At 43.5% G+C, this 25,982-nt stretch overlaps 1 protein-coding gene across 1 annotated transcript in view; it reads right to left on the reverse strand.

Annotated features, from left to right (window-relative positions):
* Positions 1 to 1,039: 1,039 nt before the first annotated feature.
* Positions 1,040 to 25,982, reverse strand: part of LOC139346979 (CBY1-interacting BAR domain-containing protein 2-like) — a 30,949-nt gene continuing 6,006 nt past the window's right edge. Inside the window, exons 4-9 of the mRNA XM_070986384.1 lie at positions 20,211 to 20,312; positions 15,574 to 15,579; positions 15,394 to 15,498; positions 3,095 to 3,208; positions 1,377 to 1,583; positions 1,040 to 1,234 (exon numbers count right to left, since the gene is read on the reverse strand). Of these exons, the coding sequence (XP_070842485.1) occupies positions 1,040 to 1,234; positions 1,377 to 1,583; positions 3,095 to 3,208; positions 15,394 to 15,498; positions 15,574 to 15,579; positions 20,211 to 20,312 (729 nt within the window). The remainder of the gene's footprint in view (positions 1,235 to 1,376; positions 1,584 to 3,094; positions 3,209 to 15,393; positions 15,499 to 15,573; positions 15,580 to 20,210; positions 20,313 to 25,982) is intronic.

The raw sequence follows: 25,982 nt of genomic DNA on the forward strand, positions 1-25,982 counted from the left end.
AATGCTATCACAGGAAGTATGTTGTCCTTTTTATCAGAGCATAGAGGTCTGGGTGGTGGAGGAATGTGGAGTACATGTGACTTGCATGCAGCAGGCCCGAGTTCAGTCCTGCAGTAATAACCTTTATATTTCCCTAACCTTAATCATGTCATACTTGCCATGTTGCATATATAACAAGAACATTGTCATTGAATGTTTAGATGGTTGTGAGGAATCCTCCAAATTGATGTTCTTGTCTGGCAGTATGGTTGTTAAATAAAACTTAAACATGTTCACATTTCCAAAAACCAGGAAATTTAAACTATACAAGCATGGATTTAGAATCAAAGTGGAAAACATCAGACTGCTTGCTTTCAAATTAAGCAATATGTATTCAAATAAATATAAATGTACATCTGAATTCCACATACAAAGTTTAATATTTAAGGTAAGTAAAGACAGCAAAAATATCCTTACAGACAATGTAAGTATTGTCTGTGAGCAAAATAAGTATTTGAGTAGTCATTTTTCTATATAAGATATTTATAAACAAACAATTATAAACAAAGATAGGATCGTTCAGAAGCAAACCTATAAAAAAAGGAATTGGGGTCTGTACAAAAAATCATGTTGATGGAAGTCTTTCTTGACTACAGATGACGTCTTTATTTAATTCCGTGTTCATCTGGTATGGAAACGGAATGAAAGCCTGTGTCAGTCAAATGACTGCTTGCTTTTATCCCTATAAAGTGAAAAATATTGCCCTTGTGTCATGAGTGTACTGTTCCCCCCTTTGTCTGATCTCTACCTGTGGACCAGCATCTCACTGGAATAGGTGGGAGTCACATCACCTCTCCATGAGACCTGTTTTAAAAGTGAAATATAATTAATAAGATTAAGTGATATTGTATAAACATAATTTATAAAGACTGCACCATGATAGCAACAATAATGAAAAGTTACAGCCATCAGCGTGTCTATTTCGGCATAAAAGAAAGCACCTAACACAGTGCTGTGTACAAGGAGTTGTTTATATGAATGTGTTTCTATGCACAGGTTGTTATTTTTGCCATCTGCGCATCTCAGCATATTGGGCAGCATAAGACTGTCTGCTGGTGCGCTGACCCTCCTCTTTCTCTAATTCATACATCTCCTCCTCCTCTTCCTCTTCTTCTTCTTCCTCTTCATCCTCTTTGTCCCCCTCAAGCTCTTCCTCCTCCTCTACACCTCTCTGGTGTTGTAAGGTGCTACGAGACTGCCAATGATATAAGGTAAGAATTCTCAGGCTCAGTGATGGCCTGTAGGACAGCAGAGCAGAACTGACTAGTTTAGGTGAAGTTTCTGTCTTTAACAAGCACTCTTTATGTCATTATGGTAACAAAGACATTAGAGCTCACCCTCCTGGCTCTGGCTGGGTACTGGCGGTGTTGTTGTCTGTGGTTGCGGCCTGTGGTTGAGGCCAGCGTTGACCACAGGGTTTGGCTTTTGGGGGAGGCCAGAGGAGGACTGGGGCAGCGGCTCATGAGGGGAGAAGAATAGCTGCTCAGTGGGGTGTCCAGACACCCAGCCAGAGAGGCGGACATCTTGATCCGTCCATTGAACAGCTATGGAGTCAGGGAGACAGTGTCATACCAACTTCATAATCAGGAGGAAGAGGAAGCGCTTTGGGAACACCTTCTATGAAGACCACATCTGTAGTGTGTTATGAGGGCATTCATAGTGATGTCTACACTCATGAACACACACATAATGCTTTCTGATGCACTTCATCAACAGTCATGAAAGGTTATAGATGTTACTCATAATAAATTATAACTTCAAGTGTTTTACGGATGCTCTTGACTAATTATAAACTAGAGGTTGACTGATGGGGCTTTTAGTACATTGTGACTACCTATACTCACTTAAACACAACTCAACAATCAACAGTAGTAAGGACTAATAGCATGCTATAATAGACCATGCAGCATCATAAGTTATCATTGTATGTGTTCAGCAAAATGAAGCACATATTGATGCTTCTATAATAATGCATCATGCTTTAACCTAGATGATACATTCTTTGTTTTTGGCAGGTTGGCAGAGGGCTGGCTTATGTTACAGCTGTATTTAGTGATCATGTAGTAGTATTATTGGTTCAACTTTGCTGAGCTGCTGTTCCCCTGTCTGCACACAGACTACACCTGTTTGCCTACTTGTCTTTTTCTGACATCTGTTAAGGTGCCCACTTCCTGAACCTGAATGAGAACTGTTTTTGACAGACATAGTATGGACTGGCATGATGGGGACTGCTTGAGACTCCCAGACAACCCATTTCCAGCCAGGCTTTCAATTTCTTTCCTTTAATCATTGCCACTTTTACACACACACACACACACACACACACACACACACACACACACACACACACACACACACACACACACACACACACACACACACACTCACTCACTATATGTTAGAAAGCCTCAACAGTGCTAAAGGGCCGATTCAGGAGTAACACTCAGGAATAACTGCTCCATCTGTCTTCTGTCTGTGGGTGCTAATCAATGGCATTTTAGTAAATGTATGCCATTCCACCATATGCGCAGTGGCGCTTTTCAAAAGTATCCCAGAATCCTATTTTTAATGACGATGACGATGCATCAAGCTGCACAGAGCAGATTGAGCCATGCAGGAAGTCAGACACAGGAACTGTTTGGAGAATCTGGTAAATTTTCCAAAATAAAAACCCACCCTGTGCATACTCCCAATTATATATCAAGAATAAACTATCAAAAAGAAGCTATTTAACTACGTGGCCTACTTACCCATGGTAGAAGCACAAATGTCAAGGAATAATGACCAAATCAGCAAAATCTGAGCAAGTCAACAAAATCAGGCAGGTAAAATGCTCTTCTCCACAGCTTCCCAGTGAAGTTTGAATCACATGTAGAGCAGAACAAAACCACGTTGCAGCCAGAACATGATGCAGCCATGCCTGTTGGTAATTGCTAGCTTTGTCTGTCTGCTGTTTGGGGCTGAGCAGGAAACGTTCAGTGAGTTTATCTTTACAGTTACATCACTAACTGCTGGTGTTTCAGGTGTTATCAGCTGTATCATTAGCATAACATACCTCCAGATCCTTTTGAGGGTCCATTGCCTCAAGGTTGTGGTATGTGTGTGTATAGACCTCCAGGGCTTTAGCATGGAAGATCATCTCCACGGTGATAAAGTCTGTGAAAATCCTCTGTCAAACAAATGAGGTATGTAAGTAAAGTGTTTTTTGTAAAGCACTTTAAAACACACAGAATATAAAGTGCTTCACACACACGAAAACACATGAATAAACAAATAAGGTAAAAACACAATAAAATATAAAACACATCACAATGGCAGATAGACCAGACAACAAAAGCAACTAAAAATGAAGTTCAGAATGGAGCTCTATAGAAAGGCTTGCATACAAAAATATGTTTTTAGAGGCCACTTGAAACAGTGCAAAGATTCAGCATATCTAATAGATGAAGTTGATAAGTGGGATAAGAAGAAGAAGGATAAAAGGCTGAGGTTAGAAGATCAGAGGAGCTGAGAAGTGGAATACATAACGAGAGATCAGAAATGTAAGGGGAAGCAAGGTCATGCAGAGCCCTATATGTAATCAACAGGATCTTGTAGTATTCTGAATTTCACAGGAAGTCAGGGGAAAGAAGCAAGAACAGGGGCAATGTTGGACCGTCAGCTTGTTCTAGGCAGCTGCACCCTGGACTACTCTGAACAGTGCAGAGCAGTTGGACTTGGACACATCTAGAGGGAGTTACAATTATTAAAGCGAGAGAAAGTGAATCAACAGTTCAAGATCTGTAGAGGACAGGATACCTCTGATAATTTTCATTTTTCTTAGCTGAAGAAAACAGGAGTGAACAACTTCAGTGACATGTTGGACGAAAGTCATATACCGATCAGAGATGGTACCAAGATTCTTAGCAGTAGATTTTATATTTGAGTTAAATGGACCAATAAACTAACCAAATCAACCAAATCAACTACAATCGAAAAATTATCAAGACCAATAAAAAATGTTTGTTTTGTCAGGGTCTAGGTGGAAAAAATTAAGACATCCATTCTTTGCTGTCAGCTAAGAAATCATGGAGGGAGGACAGTCGATTCAGATTATTGGGTTTAGCAGAGAAATAGATTTGTGTATGTAGCACTTACAGTAACAGTGGTAGCTACCAAAAAGGGTGGAAGGTATGCTAGGCTACAAAGTTAGCATATGATTTGGGTAATTCTGGGCTAGGTTAGGTTCACTCTGGGAGCCAAGGGAAAATTAACAGAACGCTCAGGAGACAGAACTGAATTAACTGGTTGTATTGAATATTCAATGATAACAAAAAATACTTGATACCACTCAAGAGAAAACACAATGAAATTAAATTACGAAACGGCCCTTTAAAATAAGGAAAAAACAAAATCAATGGAAATGTACTTAGTCCATAGTTTTACTGTTATGATCCTGGCTTCCTGTCTCTCCCAGTGTGTCTCCTCTCCCTTTTCCCTGTGTGTGTGTCTGTCTGTCTACCCCTGGCGACGTGGCTGGGCAGCCCCTCACCTGCTGCCAGCTCCTCCCACTGCGACTCACCTGCAGTCACTCTCCCTTGATTAGGGAGAGTATTTAAGACATGGACCTTCTCCTCCTTGTTGCCGGATTATTCCTCTTTCCTGGTCGATGTCTGGTTGTTGGTCCATAAGTACGAGTCTCTTTGTCTTCCTCTCTTCGTTAGAAAAAGTCATTTTTTTGTCCATCGTTTTGTCCAGCCATTTATTGTGCTGTGTTTTCTTTTGTTTCAGTGTCTGCCTGCCGCTTCCACGCGTGCCTCGTGTCATACCCGCTCTGTCGGTGCTCCTTCTGTTCATCCACTCCGTTTGAGTGCGTCTTTTGTTTGCTTCCACTCCGTTTGAGTGCGCCTTTTGTTTGTTTCATTATCTGCTCGTTGAGCGCGTTTTCTGTTCTTCGTTTTGTTAATACATTTTTACGTGGTTTTACACAATCCCTGCCTCTGGTTTCTGCATCTCTGGGTCCTAATACTCGGCGGCTGCAAAGCCTTAACATTTACTAGTAGTTGTTCCAGGTCCTGTTCACAGTGCATCTAAGGTTACACACCTCAATCATTAATCAACTTTATCATTCAATAGATGTCAGTTCATTAAGTTCCACACAAAAATTTCCACATGACAAAGAATTGCACGATTCCCAATCAAGCCCTTTAAGGTTGCTATTGCACTTAAACTTAAAGTGCCAATGTGCTAAAGTGCTTAAAGGGTTTTTTAAGTGCTGGTGTCAATATGGAAAAGGGGTATTACATAGTCCCACAGAATCTCACTTATTCAGTGAATTCTATTTTAAGTGATAAACTGGCTAATTCAAGTGGGGGGGGGGTTAAAATCCTACCACACCACCAAGTATGTAGGTCATCAGGCTTGGGGCCTGTCTCTGCAGGAGTCAGCCAGGTGGACTGATCAGAGTCTCTTCAGGGTTTCGGTTCCTTCAGCTTGCCATCCATTTTCCATCCAAAAAGCTTGACCAATGGTGTGTTGGGTGTCTGCTCAGATCCACAGCAGCAGTGGCATGTCAGTACAAAGCAGATGGTCAACGATTCACAACCGTTCACAACCGTGGTGTATAAAATGAGCCGTGAACAGTGAGGGTCCTGCTGTGACAGGTGGTTGGCTGTGTACGAATGAATAAAATGCTGTTCTGCCTTACTGTGTGAAAGGGGCGTTAGCGAACTAGGAGGAAATAATCTGATTGGCACAGGGGGGAGGTATTGACAACCTGGGTGACCCATGACAGGAAACTGGAGTATGGCATGCAGGTATGGCTGGACAGCCATGAACTACAGCAGAGTGGTCATGGACTGTAGTAGAAGATGGTCAGCAGAGTCAACCAGATACTCCCCTCCTGAAGGATTGCACGTCCCGTTGCATCTTCTTTGTGGCTGGGCAGTCACCGGCCCATCCAGCACAGGCAACATCGGAACGGAAGGTCTCACAACATCTGAGCTGTAGTTCAGAGAGGTGGAAACAGCATCACTCAGACCTTGGAACAATGACTGGATGACAGAAATTAAGGGATGTCCAAGTTTAGTGATGTCCACTTTGGATGTAGCACCCTATCACTGATGGAGCTCCTCAGTGTAGTGAGTGTGTGTTGGAGGGGGTGGGAGTCATTGTCTGTCATGGAGGACAGCTTGGCTGTCATCCTCCTCTCCCCCACCTGTTCCAAGGAGCATCCCAGGACAGAGCTGGCCTTCCTGATGAGTTTGTCCAGCCTCTTCCTGTCAGCTGTTGTGATGCTGCTCCCCCAGCAGACTACACCATAGAACAAGGCAGAGGCCACAACAGAGTCATAGAAGGTCTTCAGGAGTGCCCCACGCACCCCCAAAGACCTCAGCCTCCTGAGCAGATAGAATCTGCTCTGTCCTTTTTTATAAAGTACAGTGGTGTTATGAGTCCATTCCAGTTTGTTGTTCAGATGAACACCCAGGTACTTATATGATGTCACCATCTCAATGTCCCTTCCCTGGATGTTCACTGGTGGTGGGGGAGAGTGCGGGCGTCGACGGAAGTCCACAACCAGGTCCTTGGTTTTATCCAGGAGGTGGTTCTGCTGACACCAGTCCACAAAATGACCTATTGTCCCCACCTGTGATGAGACCGACAATGGCAGAGTCATCAGAGAACTTCTGCAGGTGGCAGGTGGGTGACAGGTGGGAAAAGTCAGCTGTATAGAGGGTGAAGAGGAATGGTGCCAGCACCATTCCTGGGGGGCCCCCACACTACAGAGGACAGTCCCTGACACACAGTCCCATGTCCTCACATACTGTCGGCGGTTGTAGAGATAGTCCACTATCCAGCATGTGAGGTGTTGGTCCACTCCTGAAAGCTCCAGCTAGTTTCTCAGGATGCCTGGCCTGTTGAAAGCACTGCTGAGGTCCAGGAAAAGTTCGGGCAACATGCAGGATGCAATGTGCCGTTGTCCTGAGTTTGTCCTCCGTTATCCTCACTTAGATCAGTTTCAGTTTCAGGAGTGTACAATTCAGGAGAGTATCTTTCAGGTGTCCTGTCCGGTTCATCGTCATCGTTTTGTTCAGGTAAGTCCTTGTTACTGGAAGCATGTTATGTATTAAGGCTACTGTCTCGTTCAGGTAAGGTTACATCAGGTTGTGGGTCAAGCTCAGGTTCCGGAACATAGGTGAAATTCAAGTTCAGAATGATGTTCTGGTTCAGTCTGAGATTCTGAATCAGGTCCAGAGTCTGGATCCAGATTGGGTTCAGGGTCAAACTCCATGGAAGCAATGGCAGGAATATTTACTACAGGGACCGAACCACTATCCTCCTCTGTTGATGAGAACTCTACAGGAAAGGCAACAGGCGAGGGGATTGGTCGAAGATGCCTTAGAGGTTTACACAGAGATTGTCTTGCCTGGTTTCTCTTATTCACTCTAGTGAATGTGATTGGGGCATCTGTTATCGCTGGGATCTGGACAATTACGAGTTCGAGGTCGTCGGGGCGGATTGAGTGTGACAGGCACCTCGGAATCAGTTCTGGGCAGAAATCCACAAAGCAACAGCAAGTCCCAATGAACTGTAGGCAAAGACCCCTCTTTACCTTCAGGCTTAATGGTGTACACTGGTAGATCTCCTGCACGCTTTACTACAGCATAGTTTGTCTGCCAGTTTATTTTTACCTCGTAGGCAAACATTTCTGACAAGCACTCTATCACCCACGCTGAGGGTGGACTCTGTGACTAGTTTATCAAAACGTGTTTTGTTCCTGCCAGCATTTTTAGCAGTGTTGCTGCTTGCAATTCCATACCTCTCTTCCAGGTTGCTTTTGAGCTTTTTGACATACTGAGAGTGTGAAGGCTGGGAACTGTCCGAGGAGAAACCAAAAGCCAATTCTATAGGTAGACGAGGTTGTCGACCAAACATAAGTTCATAGGGACTGCAGCCAGTAGTCTCATTCTTTATGCAGTTATAGACATGCACTAAGGGCTTAACAAAGTTCTTCCAGTGAGATTTGTCTCTGTGGTTCAAGGTACCAAGCATCTGAAGCAGTGTGCGATTAAAGCGTTCCACTGGATTTCCTCTTGGATGGTAGGGAGTTGTTCTGACAACTATCACAGAGCTCTTTAATGGTTTTTGACTCAAAGTCTGCGTCTTAATCACTATGGAGTTGTTCAGGGAATCCAAAATGAACAATAAAATAGTCCCAGAGAGCTTTAGCAACAGTATTGGCCTTTTGATTTGGAGTGAGAATGGTGACTGCATATTTGGTGAAATGATCGTAATTACCAATATGTCTTTTGTGTTGCTATGATCTGGCTCCAGAGACAGAAAGTCCATACAGATCAACTCCAAAGGACGACTGGTCAAGATGTTGACTAATGGAGCGGCTCTATCTGGGGGAGTTTTCCGCTGTACACCGCGGTCACAGGTTTGTATCCCGCAGCTGCCATTTTGGGCCAGAAGAAGCAAGAATGGACAAGGTCAAGTACATGGTCAATTCCCATATGACCCATGTTATCATGGAGACTGTGTAAGGCCAGGGCTCTTAGTTCTGTTGGCAACACCAGTTGGAGAGTTGTACTTGCACCACCTTCCCGTCATGTTCTGTACAAGATACCATTTTTAAGAGTCAACAGATTCCACTCTCTTAGAAGAAGAGGAATCTCTGGAAGCTCTGCCCAGACTGTGGGGGAAGGGGTCACTCCTGTCTCCATTTGCTGAAGGACTTCTCGGATACAAGGATCAGTTCTTTGTTTCTCACTCAGGTCCTCTTCTGTTAGGTGAGAAATCACAAGGAGGCCACATTTGTATTCATCGAGGAGAAAACAAGGAACAGCACCAGCATGAAATGATAACGATTCCACCAGTGGTGCTGAATGACAACCGTCACCAACACCAGCAACAATGGAGTTTCAGACAATATGTTTGTCACAAATGGCATGTACCTCTGACTCAGACAGATGCTGTAAGGCAAACTCTCGAATCCTGTCATTCTCCTTTTGGGAAGAATGATCACTCAGAAGATGACCATGGGAACATCATGATCAGTGTGCATCAGCGTCAACATTTTGTTTTCCAGCCCGATATTGCAGTTTGAAGGTGAAAGTAGAGAGGTCAGACAGCCATCAATAGCTTATTGCATCCAGCTTAGCAGTGGTCAGAACATATGTGAGGCGTTTGCTGTTGGTGACAACCATTAAGTGAGCACCATACAAAAAGTCATTGAATTTCTCAGTGACAGCCCACTTAAGAGCCAAAAACTCTAACTTGTGGACTGGATACTTTGACTCACTTTGAGTTAATCCTCTGCTAGCAAAAGCTATAGGCTGTAATTGTCCCTCTTGTTGTTGGTACAATGCAATGCCTAGTCCTGTGGTACTTGCATCAGTGTGCAGAACATAGGGCAGTTTGGGATCATCAAATCCAAGGACAGGGGCAGTGGAGAGTTTTTCAATGAGTGTGTCAAAAGCATGTTGACAAGCTGATGTCCATCGGGACCCAAAAGGTTCCTTCGGATTGTGATAATGGAAAGGCTTACTCTTTTTCTTTCCTTGATCGGGAAGGGGTGGATATCCAGCTGGACGATCTGTCAAAGCTTAGCCAAGCGTGAATAGTCTTGAATAAATCTTTGATAGTAACCAGAGAACCCAAGGAATCACCTCAATTCTTTGAGGGTTTGGGGTCTTGGCCACGTCTGTAAAGCCTGGACTTTGTCAGGGTCAGTCGCACCATCGCTGGCGGAGACAACATGGCCAAGGTATCGCACTGAGGTTTGGAAGTATTTGCATTTCTCCAGCGACAACTTTGAACCATATTCCTTCAGCTGTTGCAGCACCTTGAAAAAGCGTGCTTCATGTTCTTCCAGGGTGTCAGAAAAGACAATGATGTCATCAATGAATACCAGCACCTCTTTCAAGTTGAAATCTCCCATGCATTTTTCCATCAAGCGCTGAAAGGTGCTTGTGGCATTGGTTATAACTTAGGGCATCTGATTGAACCAGAATTCTAAAGGACACACAAAAGCGGTTTTAGCTTTATCAGCTTCTTCCATCTCTATCTGGTAGTACCCTGATTTGAGGTCCAACACAGAGAAACATCTGGAACCGGCAAGAGCACGGAATGCGTCTTCCACATTTGAAAGAGCGTAAGCATTTTTAGTTGTCTGCAGATTCAACTTTCTGTAATCAATGCAGAGGCGGACTGAATTTTCTTTTTTTCGAATGACCACAATTGGGGAAGAAAAGGGTGACTCTGATTCTCAAATGACCCCCGTCTCAGCCAGCTCTTGCAGATATTTACGGACTGCATCAAGATCTTGGGGATGAATGAGTCTAGCACATTGTTTGAATGGACTTTCATCACTTAGCTTGATGTGATGCTTTACTTTATCAGTGTGACCAAAATCCAGGTCTCTCATAGCATTGAGGCGATTGGGTATTCTCTCCTTCCAGACAGATGATAAAGGTGAGTCACCAAAGTCAAAACTCAAGCTAGACGGTGTGAAGGATTCTGGTGGTTGGAAGAGTTCAGACTGAAAGGAATCAGGTTGAGAGACAGACTGCTGTTTTATGATGCTCTGCTCTTGGGTGGCACGGTGGTACAAGTGGTAACACTGTCGCCTCACAGCTAGAGGGTCCCGGTTCAAATCCCGCTGTGGGCGCTGGTGGCGTGTCCACCACTATGCCTTCAGTGCCTGCTGCTCTAGGAAAAAAGGGGCCTTTCTGTGTGGAGTTTGCATGTTCTCCCCGTGTTCACCTGGGGTTTCCTCCTTAAAAAAACCCCACCAGAAACATGCAGAAGATCACCACCTGACCACTGGTGACGAGAAGGAACTGGGTCCCCGGGCATCGCTGTCAGGTGGCAGCCCACCACTCCTGGTCTGCCGCGGAGGATCAACAGTCCGAGGATGAGTCAAATGCGGAGAATTAATTTCACAAGGCATGGTGTGTCTATGTAATGTGTGGTGCATGTATATTAAAAAGTACATTCTTCTTCTTCTTCTTCTTTTTCTTCTTCTTCTTCTTCTGAACTGCACTCAACTCAGCCAACACAGTTTTAGGTGGTAATACTATGTCACGACTGGTTTCATCATGTAACACCGCTGGGAGTCGACTAAACTGCTGGTAGGGTAAGGTGATGAGACAACTGGTTACTAGTACTCCACAGGGTAATGAAGAGGTTGATGGAGGTTCTATGAGAGCCCATTGTTCTGAATGGGAGCCTCGGTTGTTGATGACACCCTGCAGCACCACAGTACTGTATGCTGGGATCACTTCAGGGGTCTGGCCTTGGAGTTTGATCAGCCCCAAGTTACCATCCTGCGAGTACCTATGTCTCAGTTCCATGATCTTCAGGACAGCATGCTAACCATGTTGAGCTGGAACAAAACTTGGGTTGTGCTGACAAATGTCAGAATAGAGGAAGTCAAGGGTATTGGTGCCGATCAATACTTGTTCACCCGCCTGGCCTTCATGAGTCTGCACCACCAAAGCAAGAGTAGTGATGTCAATTTCCATCCCAACAAACTCTTTCGGAAAGACAGAGGTCAACGTAACCAAGGTAAGGCACTTGTTGTCCGTTTGCACCTTTTTTCTCTAGAAACATAGTTAAAAGCTTTATTGGTTGGTTAGCCGGGAACTGTGCATGATAGGACAGGGGAATGGTAGTGACTTGAGAGCCTGTGTCATGCAGACAAATTGCCGGAGTACCAGAAATTTTGACTTGTGCAGTGCTCTTGGTTCCCACTAGTCTTTTGGGAAATCCAGCAGAGTGATCACTTGCTTTGGTGTGTTTCAAATGTACCCGCTTGGCAGTGGGACTTTGTTCACTGTCATCAGCTCCTGAGTGTCCCTCCACAGAAGCTGATTCTAGTTTAAATTACTGAAAGCAGCTGGTGATTTCATTTGTGACTGATTTTCTTGTAGCTGTGCCTTCTTGAATGCCACTAGTGAAGGTTTGGGTGCCTGATCACAGTTGGAGGATATATGACCATCCTCCCCACAGCTAAAGCAGTACCCAGGCCGCAATGGAGCACAGGATTTTGTGTATGATTTAGACTGCTGAAACAGACCCTGGTTGAGATGTCGCTTTATCTGAGAACTGGTTTTGGTTCATTGGTATACCTTTGATATTTGGAAACCGAGAGGTGGTCAATGCTGACAGTTGCCTTTGTATTTGCATCACCGATTTTTTCATTTGCTCAAGTTGGGAGGATTGCTCCACCATAGTACAAGAACAAGCACTATGTACATGAGATGTGGCATGTGATTTGGCAGAGGTGGATGCTGGTTTGACTGTACCCAAGTGATGTTTCATGCGACAGGCTTTAGATGCTTGCTTATCCTCTTCCACACAAAGCAGTAAAAGCAACTCTGCAAAGGAAGGAGGGTTGTCCTTCTTTTGCTCCAACTGTAAATCACTAATGAGTAGCCTGTGCAGAACTGTTTCAAGAGATGTCTATTCAGTTCAGTTGGAGACACTCCACCTCGAAGACTGAGAGGCAATTTTTATTAACTCCTCTTGTAACAATACTTCAAATGGTTTTGCCCTTAATTTAGCAATAGCCTGCATTTCTTCAAGGTAGCTCTTGGTGGCGCTACTGCAAGCAAGGGGACTGTATAGGCTCTCCAATGAACATACCTCGTAGAGGACTTCTGGTGTGGAAGGACTTTTATACGTTAAAGGGAGTAAAGGTGCAAGTGACTGCATCGCAGTTCCATGTGTAAACTCAATAATACCATGACGAGGGTATTCAGGAGTATCAATACAAAAAACCCAGTTTACAGAACCAAACTTCGGCAGATAATTTTTGAGTTCCTTGTCAGTCTCAGTGTAAGTTAAGCCCACAATCACAACTGAGTCTAGGACTTTTATATACTCTTGCAGGACTATTTCCATGACTACAGGTTTTTACGATATACTCAAGACTGTGTGCTTGTTAATTCGCCACCTGGCTCCTGGCTGGCTCGCCAAGTTTATGTAGCACTGAAGGTAACGGTGGTAGCTACCAAAGTTAGCATATGATTTGGGTAATTCTGGGCTAGGTTAGGTTCACTCTGGGAGCCAAGGGAAAATTAACAGAATACTCAGGAGACAGAACTAAATTAACCAGTTGTATTGAATATTCAATGATAAAAAAAAATACTTGATATCACTCAAGAGAAAACACAACGAAATTAAATTACAAAATGGCCCTTTAAAATAAGGAAAAAACAAAATCAATGGAAATGTACTTAGTCCATAGTAGTTGTTCCAGGTCCTGTTCACAGTGCATCTAAGGTCACACACCTCAATCAGCTTCATCATTCAATCAGTTCATTAAGTTGCACACAAAAATTTCCACACGACAAAGAATTGCACGATTCCCAATCAAGCCCTTTAAGGTTGCTATTGCACTTAAACTTAAAGTGCCAATGTGCTAAAGTGCTTAAAGGGTTTTTTAAGTGCTGGTGTCAATATGGAAAAGGAGTATTACATAGTCCCACAGAATCTCACTTATTCAGTGAATTCTATTTTAAGTGATAAACTGGCTAATTCAAGTGGGGGGGTTAAAATCCTACCACACCACCAAGTATGTAGGCCGTCAGGCTTGGGGCCTGTCTCTGCAGGAGTCAGCCAGGTGGACTGATCAGAGTCTCTTCAGGGTTTCGGTTCCTTCAGCTTGCCATCCATTTTCCATCCAAAAAGCTTGACCAAGCTTGACCAATGGTGTGTTGGGTGTCTGCTCAGATCCACAGCAGCAGTGGCATGTCAGTACAAAGCAGATGGTCAACGATTCCAGGAATATTTCCAAGATGCGCAGTGTCCAGTTCCAGGTTCAGTCAGAAGTTCACAACCGTGGTGTGTAAAATGACCCGCAAGCAGCGAGGGTCCTACTGTGACAGGTGGTTGGCTGTGTATAAATGAATGAGACGCTACTCCACTAACTAGGAGGAAATCATCTGATTGGCACAGGGGGAGGTACTGACAACCTGGGTGACCAATGACAGGAGACTGGAGTATGGCATGCAGGTATGGCTGAATCTTTAACTAGGCTGGGTCAAGGTTTTTTTTTTTTTTTTTTAACCCTTGCCATTCTAAGAAAAATGAACCTAAATGCCTATCCAAGACACATTCAATGTAAATTGATAGCTGTTCTTGAACCATTTGGAGTATATGCATGGTTTCGGCCTCTTTTGAAAGGTAACACTCTGAACTATTATCCCAGCGGTAAGAATCACTGTTAAGTACTACTGGCATTGACTAATAGAAGTTTGAACACACTGAAATAGAATTTTGTTTTGGTTTTTTGCCTGCACATATTTTTGCAAATAGATGCTTGCAGATGACTGTATGTGGGACCTCAGCTGGAAAACACAATGGAACCACAGCATGAAGCCTTACACTTGTCCAAGTTCACGAAAACTGATAGCCCCACAGAAGGTTAATATTTTCACATTTTCTCTAATGGTATATTTAGGCTAAAAAAAATGCCAATTTACTATATATCTATATACATGAATATCTATATTTAGATTGATATATTTGTAATCTTTTTGTGATCTACATGGATTTTTAAGGTATTTTTTACGTATATTTTGGCTATATATTTTTTATATTGAGGGCATTTACTATATTTGTCACTTGTCATGTGTAATAGCATTATTATTGCTGACTGGGGATCCCCCAGTCAGAGCTGGTTAATGTGACCCAGGAAAGGAAAGTTTGGGGTCCCCTGCTGAAGCTGTTGCCCCTACTACCTGACCCCGGATAAGCGGTTGAAGATGAGATGAAATGAGATGAATTGGCATATTGGTGTGTTCAGAATTTCACTGGCTATTTGAAACATCGGTCATCTCAAAATCGGTTCTGATTGGCTCAGTCTTCACAGGGGCAAGAGACATCCTGTTATGAACTGGAAAGGAATTCTATCACATGGACTAGAGGAGGTACACATATGAGTTACAGTGTTTAAAAGGATTTGGAGGGACATAGGAGCAAGTTTAAACAGTAAAGCAGAATGGCTGATTGCTGTGGATGGTAAAACAGACAGTGGAAACTTGGGTGGATTGTAACTTTCTAGGTTATTGTAGTAGTAGTAAAGGTGGTAGTAAAGGTGTGTCAAATGTAATAATCAATTTGTGGTCAGAGACAAAGTCAGTCTTATTCAGGGAATTCAGAGACATGTCCAGAGTAAAAACTCAAGATTTTGCCTGTGGTTATATCTGGGTCCAGAGACGTGCTGCATATGGGTAAAAGATTTGGAAGTGTTAAAAAGATCTGTGGCAAATTATTTCGAGGGGTTAAGCAATGGTTTGCTCTCAGTGCAGCACTGATGCTTTACCTGATGGAGAGTGTATGTATACAAGCATGTGTGTGACTGACTTTGATATCCTCCAGCTTCTGTCTCTGGAAGTCTGTGATGGTCTCCTCCAGTTGTTTTATATTATGCTGAACATTTTTGGAAGCCCTCTGAGCACTTACTTCCGCCTGTCAATTAACACACAATTATATTACACAAAGCTTTACCTCACAGTCTGTATGAGCTGCTTGTAGGGTCAGTACCTGAGACTGAAAGGTCTTGTCAAGAAAAAAATTCCCCATTGTACATGTGTATAAATTCATATGTAATATTTGATGCATTGCATGTGAAAGTAAGGAAAATTATACCGTTCTACACAAAAACATACTGTATAAATGACCATATATGTAAATTGCATGTATAATATATATATTTCAATGCATGTCTCTCACCAATATTCACAACATGAAAGTCACATATATAGCAAATGTATACTGTATTTCACATTTTTTTTCAAATGATAGCAAAATGGTCAATTTCATATGTGATATCGATCAGCTATATGCTGCTCCTGTACCACTGGAAAAATTAACTGAGTGCTGAATGCCGAGTCTGACCACAGCCTGGCAGAAGAGGACACAGTGCTTCATCTTCCTCCGGAGTTGGCGGAGTTGTTCAGAAGCAACACCAAGGATGAAAAATTCAATGGATTCAGTGATGTGATGTGTTACCAGTACCTTACTTGTTGTACTCGCTGGGTTGTTATGTTAATTTAGCCTATTCAGCCTCCCAGGTATGTTCTTTATGCTATTTGTTAATGTGTTACGTTAACATACCGACACCTGTTCAGCCTGTTGTTCTGTGTGCTATTCTGTGGTTGAATAACTTGCCTTTCCTGCTCTTGGTCTTGGATTTTGTGAAATGTGACTCATAGTCCATCCATCCATCCATCCATCCATCCATCCATCCATCCATCCATCCATCCATCCATCCATCCATCGTCTATACCCGACTATCCCTTTTCAGGGTTGCGGGGGTGGAGCCTATCCCAGCTCTCAACGAGCAGAGGCGGGGTACACCCTGAACCGGTCGCCAGCTGATGGCAGGGCAACATATATAGACATACAACCATTCACGCTCACACTCACACTCACACTCACACCAAGGGCTCTATTTTCGACTCCGCCGCTGGCGCGGCGCAGGCTGCGCCGCTGGCGCAGTGGTATTTTCGAGCGGCGCAGGCAGGCGCACGGCGCATTTGGTATTTTGGTAGACCGAGGCGTACAGAGGTGCGCCAGGATGGGTGTTGCGGCGCAGTAGGTGGGAGGTGTCGGCATAATGAGCCGCGCATTGGAATTTTTGACCATTTCGGTCTGCGCCAGCGGCGTAAAAGTGCGCTGAAAGCTCGCCACCTCAGACCTGGTCAACTCTGTGCGCCAGCGGCGCAAGTGGATTTTTGTAAACCGGCGGAGTTGTGCACTCACGTCACCAATACCTCACAGGCAGGTTTCCACAGTGTCTGGCATTTCACTGCGATCAATAATTAGCAACAGCCACGATTCAATGCAACTATCTGAGTCAGCACATACAGTTAGACCTAAATTTATTTATTTTGATCCGTATCTCATCTGACCACATTGAAAGCGCGTTCGGCACGCGTAATGGTCACTCAACCTGACTGAATGTACACAGGTGAAACAGGGATGTCTGGTGATCTGTGACTCAAATTGCCTGGTGACGAATGTGTATGCCACTTTCCCCGGGTCGGCACATGACTCGTTCATCCGGCGAATTCTAGCATCCTTACAGTCTTCCAGGGGGACACCCCTCTGGATGTGTGGCTGCTAGGTAATAACGGCCATCCACTGAAAATGTGATGACGCCATATATCACACCGTCAACAAGACGGCAGCGTGGTTTTAACGGTGTTTTCAGCAGTGCTCGGTCAGTCATCGAACGCACACTGCGATCAATAATTAGCAACAGCAACGATTCAATGTAACTGTCTGAGTCAGCACATACAAGCGCGTTCGGCACGCGTAATGGTCACTCACCCTGACCGAATGTACACAGGTGAAACAGGGATGCGAACTAATCGGTTAACGTCGCTGTGCCAACCAGAAACAGTCGTGACATCCTACAGAGCATATATACTGCCTCTATCTCAGAGCACTCCAGAGACAGAGAGAGACAGACACATGAAAAAACGTAAGTGATGATCGTTGTCCGTTATTACCCACGTCATCTCATTCCAAATACAAATGTTATCATTGTAATGCTTAACGTTATCTGCAACGATGGAGTACATCATTGCTTTGAGGAGGATGAAGAGGAGGCCGAGGATTTACCATCTAAGGACCTCATATTTAGACATCAGAATCAGAATCAGAAATTCTTTATTTATCTCCGAGGGGAAATTGTTTTTGTTGCAGTGCTCCTTACATGAATAGAATTAGAATAAAATTAGAGAAGAAAGAAAAGAAAGAGAACTATATATATATATAAAAAGCAAATATAAAAACAAAATATTTATATTGAAAATATAAATATATAAACAAAATATACCACAAAATATAGAACACAATATAAAACAATATATACATATATATATACTGAGAAAAATTAAACAGTATATACAAACGGTTGTGCAAAGTAATACAAAGGGATGTCAGGAGACATGAGTGACGTCAGTCTCCTGGAAACTTGCCATGCGCCTCGCCAGGCGTTCTTAAAGGTGAGGCGAGGAGCTGCTGTGATTGGTGAAGATTTGACTCGGCTGTGCCAAACCCACTCCACCTTGTCCCCTCCCTCTTTCCGAGTTGCGCCGCTGGGTGGGACTGAAATGAGAAAGAGGAGGAGATGCGCCAGCAGCGCAGCTCACGAAAATACCAAAGTCTGTGCCGCCACGCCCCATCGGCGCAGCGGACCTGACTTTGCGCCGCGCCTGCGCCGTGCTGGGGGTGGAGTCGAAAATAGAGCCCCTAAGGGCAATTTTAGAGTCACCAATTAACCTAATAAGCATGTTTTTGGTCTGTGGGAGGAAGCCGGAGTGCCCGGAACGAACCCACGAATGCACGGGAAGAACATGCAAATTTCACACAGAAAAGCCCTGCCCGACCCGATCCGAAATGATACAAAATTAAACATACATGCTGATACATATGAAGTTAAGGCATTGTAGCTTACATTAACAAAACATCCATTCAGCTGGCTCATGATTGTGAACCCACAGAAACAGCTAAAATACAGAATTTTCTTATATGTACACAAGAGTATATGTATGTGTGTGTGTTTAAAATGGCATGACTTTATTACTTTTGATAAAATGTTCAGAATGATAATTAAAATGATGTCATGAAATACTTTTGCATACCTTTTGATTTTTTTTCTTTTGTCTCTGTTTAATAGAAAGTGTCAGATAGAGATAACTTGGAAAATAGACTGAACATTGCATCTGATGCTTTATTATCCCTGTGGACCACATATTAGAGTTGCAACTGATATTGTACATACTTATATTTAGTAATATATTGTTGTATTTGTTTCTGGTATTAAATATATGGGTATATTTTGCAAAATATATCTTCAAGCAATAATAAAAATATGTGTATACCTACTTAAATTTGATTATATATGTAAATGTGATGATTGCATTGTGCTGCTCTAACACAGAGTTCTCATGCTCAAGAGATGCTCAACCTGAACTACCTGCCCACCTATACACATACACTCTCTATTTCTCTTTTTCTATCCATGGGGGTTCTCTTCAGGATGTGGTTTAGAAAAATGTTTTTCCTTATGATAACAATTTGTAAGGTGGATCAGAACCTCCTCCCCGAAAGATATGTCTGAAGAGGAATAACTGTTGCCACCCACTCAAACCTAAACAATGAACAAGTGCACAATGGAGACTGCGATACTGAGGACTACAAGGACATCCCTGCTGCATTATACAAATCTGGGAAAAAGAAGGCTGCATTTGGAAGGCTTCAGAATAGGACAGCGCTGTTGACCCATTGTGATATAATGCAGTCTTAAGAATGCTGATTTTTGGAGAAGGCAGCAGCTGATGGAAGACAGAGCTGTGTTATTTACTGTATCTTTGCCCCTGTTTCCATACAGAGGTGAATCAAGACACAGCATGTCATCTCACACCCCCAACTTATTCCCCATATTTTGAATGGATTTCTTAATTTTTATTTTGGAAGCTTAGCTTTGAGGTTGTGGCTCCTAAATTTGGAATTCACTTCATTTAGTTTAGTTTTAAGATTATGTGCACAGATAAGTCAGATAATTGTGTCTACAGTCACCCTGACCACAGATGTGAGAAATTAAATCAATAACTCAAATCTAATCAATAATAGATTGTTTTTTATTTGCATGATGGCCAAATCTCCATAATTAGTAAGACAGGTTTTCAGTTGCGGAAAGTAAAATATATTTACTCACTTAAAGTACATTAAATGTTGCTAAATGCAGGAACTCGTACTTCATTGTTTATAGTTTACATTACTTTATGCTAATACTGCACCACATAGAAGGAAATTGTACTTTTTAGTCCACTACAATTAGCTATAGTAAGAAAAGTGGCTTTAAGTTTGGAAAAAATCATCTTATTCCACACTGTCTTGTTCCAGCTCTGATTTGAAGCTATGATTATGCTTACATTCAGTAAGCTATTTAAACCTGACACTGCATGACTTCTCCTTTTTCTTTGGAAATGTTAACATCTGTACTAAAATTTTAAGTTCTGTGGATTTCAGCAATGTCTGTTGGCACAGTAGGAATTTATACTAATTGATCCATTGGCAGTTCCTTATGGTTTCAGTCAGTGAAATAAATTTCTCATGAATACGTGGTGATGAATAAAGTCCATATCCATGTAGTATATGAAGGATACAATGCTTTGTCGATCTGCTGGGTTCCTCAGTCGGACTTTATCCAGTTTCTGCAACTCCTTCAGGTCTCTGTTAAGATCAGCGTTGAACTTCTTCAGATCTGCCTGAATGGTAGATAGACTGTCATGTTTTATATATATGTTGTTATATACATGCTCACGGAAAAAGGCTGCAGTATTTCAGGCCTTAACTCAGCCCTCCATCTTCACTTCCAGGACTGTATGCCCATCCATCCCATTCCACATATAATGAATAGTGAATTCATATGTATGTCGCTTTGGATAAAAGTCTGCTAATTGTAATATCCCTTTTTTGTATTTTCAAAAACAGGGGAAAGGTTTCACAAATCTGAATTTTTTTCAAAAGTTTTGAAGAATCTTTGCTCTTCCAGGGATAATCTAGACCAGATTTGGCAGTCTAAGTAGGTTTTTTTCTATCTGGGTCCAATTTGGTCTATATATGAAAAACAAACAAACAAACAAACAAACAAAACAAAAACATCCATCCATCCATCCATCCATCCATCCATCCATCCATCGTCTTCCGCTTATCCGGGGCTGGGTTGCGGGGGGAGCAGTCTGAGCAGGGACGCCCAGACTTCCCTCTCCCTGGACACTTCCTCCAGCTCTTCCGGGGGGATCCCGAGGCGTTCCCAGGCCAGCCGAGTGACATAGTCACCCCAGCGTGTCCTGGGTCTTCCCCGGGGCCTCCTCCCGGTGGGACATGCCTGGAACACCTCCCTAGGGAGGCGTCCAGGGGGCATCCGATAGAGATGCCCGAGCCACCTCAGCTGACTCCTCTCGATGCGGAGGAGCAGCGACTCTACTCTGAGCTCCTCCCAGGTGACAGAGCTCCTCATCCTATCTCTAAGGGAGCGCCCCGCCACCCTGCGGAGGAAACTCATTTCAGCCGCTTGTATCCGGGACCTCGTTCTTTCGGTCATGACCCAAAGTTCATGACCATAGGTGAGGGTAGGAACGTAGATTGACCGGTAAATCGAGAGCTTCGCCTTTTCGGCTCAGCTCCTTCTTTACCACGACAGACCGATACAGCGACTGCATTACTGCAGCCGCTGCACCGATCCGCCTGTCAATCTCACGTTCCATCCTTCCCTCACTCGTGAACAGGATCCCAAGATACTTAAACTCCTCCACTTGAGGAACTCTCCCCCAACCTGAAGGGAGCAAGCCACCTTTTTCCGGTCGAGAACCATGGCCTCGGACTTGGAGGTGCTGACTCTCATCCCAGCTGCTTCACACTCGGCTGCGAACCGCCCCAGCGCATGCTGAAGGTCCTGGCTCGAAGTAGCCAACAAGACAACATCATCCGCGAAAAGCAGAGACGAAATCTGCCGGCCCCCGAACCGAACCCCCTCCGGCCCCTGACTGCGCCTAGAAATCCTGTCCATAAAAATGATGAACAGAACCGGTGACAAAGGGCAGCCCTGCCGGAGTCCAACATGCACCGGGAACAGGTCCGACTTACTGCCGGCAATGCGGCCCAGCCTCCTGCTCCGGTTGTACAGGGACTGTACAGCCCTCAACAGAGGGCCTCCAACCCCATACTCCCGGAGCACCTCCCACAGAATGACGCGAGGGACACGGTCGAAAGCCTTCTCCAAGTCCACGAAGCACATGTGGACTGGTTGGGCAAACTCCCATGAACCCTCAAGCATTGTTCCTCTTGAATCCGGGGTTCGACTATCGGCCGGATTCTCCTCTCCAGTACCCTGGAATAGACTTTCCCAGGGAGGCTGAGGAGTGTGATCCCCCGATAGTTGGAACACACCCTCCGGTCCCCCTTTTTAAAAAGAGGGACCACCACCCCAGTCTGCCAGTCCAGAGGCACTGTCCCCATCTGCCACGCGATGCTGCAGAGGCGTGTCAACCAAGACAGTCCTACAACATCCAGAGACTTGAGGTACTCAGGGCGGATCTCATCCACCCCCGGCGCTTTGCCACCGAGGAGCTTGCGAACTGCCTCAGTGACTTCAGCCCCAGTGATGAATGAATCGACCTCCAAGTCCCCAGTCTCTGCTTCCTCTACGGAAGACATGACAGAGGGATTGAGGAGATCCTCGAAGTATTCCTTCCACCGCCCGACAATATCCCCAGTCGAGGTCAACAGCTCCCCACCTCCACTGTAAACAGTGTTGACAGAAAGCTGCTTCCCCCTCCTGAGGCGCCGAACGGTTTGCCAGAATTTCTTCGAGGCCAACCGGTAGTCCTCCTCCATGGCCTCCCCGAACTCCTCCCAGACCCAAGTTTTTGCTTCTACAACCGCCCGAGCTGCCGCACGCTTGGCCTGCCGGTACCCATCAGCTGCCTCAGGAGTCCTATGAGCCAACCAGGCCCGATAGGACTCCTTCTTCACCAAAACAAAAATATGAAATATGAAAATGGGAATAGGAAAGGAAAATTAGTAGTCCTTCCAGATTGTAATTCCTTACATTTGGACTGGTACTGCCAATCACATCAATATGGCATTTCTTATTCAATTATCCTTGAAGTCAGACTTGAAAGGAGATAAAATTTCATCAATGCATATCTGTTTTTATCTTGGAAGATAATGGCCCATAATCTGCTGGTAATAATCATTTGTCAGAGTTATTCCTAAATATTTTAAAGCTTCAGCCTCCAGCTGGAGGCTTTATTTGTCCTGCAGGTCCTTTGGGGAAGTAAAGTTTAGTCATAACCTGTTTTCAATTAGTTGATCTTTTGCCTGATAATTTCCCAAAATTAGCCAGCAGTGTCATTACTCCTATAAATAACTTGTATAGCTCCTCCAAATAAACCACAACTGTACCTGTCAACATTGGGATTCATTTGAAAATAAGGGAAATTTTCCATTACCCTGCCCTGGGCTGTCCCACCACCCTTACATTTAGACAAGGATGCACAAACTGAATACTAAAATCATCACTCGGCAATCGCTTTCTTTAAAATATCAGAGCAACAAGTATTCAGTTAACTAGTTCCTACATTAAGTGACTGCAGTTCAGTGGTCAGAATCAGACACCTGGTTGCTGTATAGGTGACATCCCTGTATTATATGGAAACACAAAAGGACATATGATTCACATTATGATTGAGTTGTAATTTTTGAGAGAGGCGGCTGGCAAGAAAGACAATCGATAAAAGAAAGTGAATTTGAAAATGGATGGCAGAGATAATATAAATGCAGTAGTGGAACATGTTTATGCTCCACTATTACTAACATGTTCTTTTTGGGTGTGCTTATGTTTGATATATTTGTTGATTTCCCTCCAGGTGATACACTAAAATTTGTGGATTTTAGTGGCATATTTTACAAAAAGCAGGACTTTGACTGATGTTGCTTTTCATTAAGTAGGTAGGTAGGCAGGTATGCCTCCACCCATTTGATGAGACACTTGCAGAAACTTCCAGCCTTTTTGGCAGATAATCCATCCCTGTCTGTTTTTTTTCGTCTTTGCCTTGCAGGTGTCATTTGAGTGAATGACTCCTCATCACCAGATATTACAGCTAATGTTCTACATACTGCCACCTGCTGTACTAGAAAGGAAGGTAACAAACACATAATTCTTTTTTAGAAAGGTTAAAAATATGTGAGATTTGACAGGGGACAGTGGGTAAAAGGTAAAGGTAAAATATAGGAAAATCCCAGGAAAAATGGGAGGTTGGACAGGCCCTCCCAGGACATCATGCCACTTTCTGCATCAATTCCTTTGACAGCTTCACTCTGTCTTATTAATTGGCCTAAAGCTTCAATAAATAAAGTAAAGGGTAGAGGGGAAATTGGGTAGCCCTGTTTTGTTCCTCTCTCTACAAAAAAGGTCCCCATTATTCTTTATCCAAGTGGCTGGCTTTTCATAGAAGGTCTGAATCATGAACAGTAAACCTCAAAAGCCAAATTTTCCCAAAACATCATACAAAAATATCCGTATAATTGAATCAAAGGCTCTCCATCTAATCCAACTATCATTAACTAGAGGTTAATGATAGTTGGTTAGTCCTTCTTATATTGTCCACAGTTTATCTTCGATGGATAAATCTACTCTGGTCTAAATGGATGAGTTCAGGCAAGGGTGCTTCCAGTATGCAAGCTAAAATAGATGTAAGTAATTTGTAATCCACGTTTAGAGCACTGACAGGTTGATATTTGTCACATTCTTGTTTGTGTTCATCCTCCTTGGGACAAAATGATATCATTTCCTCCCTCAAAGAGGGTGGAATTTCCCCTTTCTGTAAGACCCAGTTAATGGGTCAGGTAATAATGGAGATGACTGACTAAAGAATTGCACCACTATGTGGTAGATTAAGACCTCTTTTCAAAGAAAGACTTGAGAAGAAGAAACAAGATGCACTCTATCTATCTATCTATCTATCTATCTATCTATCTATCTATCTATCTATCTATCTATCTATCTATCTATCTATCTATCTATCTATCTATCTATAACTGTTCAGCAACACTAGCTGCACGTCAGTGTACTTCCAACAGTAGTGTGTACATAAAGTAATTTCTGCTATGTGGCCTGTACTTACTAGATTAAAGTGAGAGATGACATCTGAGGTGGTTTGGAAGCTTCAACAGCAGAGCTTTATGGATGAATAACATTAAATGGCTATTAGAGTTTAACTGCTGAAGTGCTGATGGGGCAGCATGATAAAACCAAATATCTCCATCTTCGAAGACAGACATTATGGTTAAATGTTAAATATGAATCTTGGCAGATAGCCTACTTCCAAACCGTATGATTCAAGTCAATAATCAGAGTGCCATTTTAAGTTTTAATGGCAGGATAGTCAGTCACTGGTGAACTAGTCTGTATAAAGTCTCTCTCTCTCACACACACACACACACACACACACACACACACACACACACACACACACACACACACACACACACACACACAATTATTTGGATTTATGATAACAGGCATTCTGCTGTTTGGAGTTAGCAGCTTCCTGATTTATCGCAAAGTTTGGAAGATGTTGGCAGCACTTTTGGCTATCGAGAAGCTGCCTGTCATGACTGAGGGAATGTGCAGGGCTGTCAACACTCAGACTCAAGCGACATGTGAGCTCAATTGCAAACTGGATGCGATTCCTGAACTCCTTTGCAGGGTGGATGCCAACTCAGAGAAGTTGTCAGCTCGGCTCGGGTGAAATTGACCACCGAATTTGGATATATTTGAATTACAGCCACCGGGAGACTCAGAGAGACTCAACATAGTGTCGGTCTAACCCAAACAATTGTTATCCTTCATTGGCTGCCCGAGATAACCGGGCTTCCCAAGGTCGGTATCTCTCCACTCTCCTGGATGTTATGCAGACAAGAAGCTCTGGCCCTAAGGTAGGTGAGTCGCCACAATGTGACTGTGTAAACAGATTTTTGTCCCCACAGTGTGATAAATACCTGGTCACACTCACTCACACACACACACACACACACACACACATACACACACACACACACACACACACACACACACACACACACACACACACACACACACACACACACACACACACACACACACTCCTGCCTTCATACTCTTACTTCATAATTCTTTTGTTCTGTTTCAGGAAAAGTGTGTGTGCCTTTTAAGTGTGTTCATATAAGTGATGATGGAAATAATTTCCCTTCTTGTTATAGCTTTTATTGTGTCCCACAGGATTACTGGTGATACTTCCTCAGAATCATTGAGGTCTCTATAGTTTTTGATGCATCCCTTTAGTCTCTCCTTTATTTTTGGATCATTGTGCATATTTGAAAGTTTGAGTGAG

Source organism: Chaetodon trifascialis, chromosome 18 (genome assembly GCF_039877785.1).
Source record: "Chaetodon trifascialis isolate fChaTrf1 chromosome 18, fChaTrf1.hap1, whole genome shotgun sequence".
Lineage (NCBI taxonomy): Eukaryota > Metazoa > Chordata > Actinopteri > Chaetodontiformes > Chaetodontidae > Chaetodon > Chaetodon trifascialis.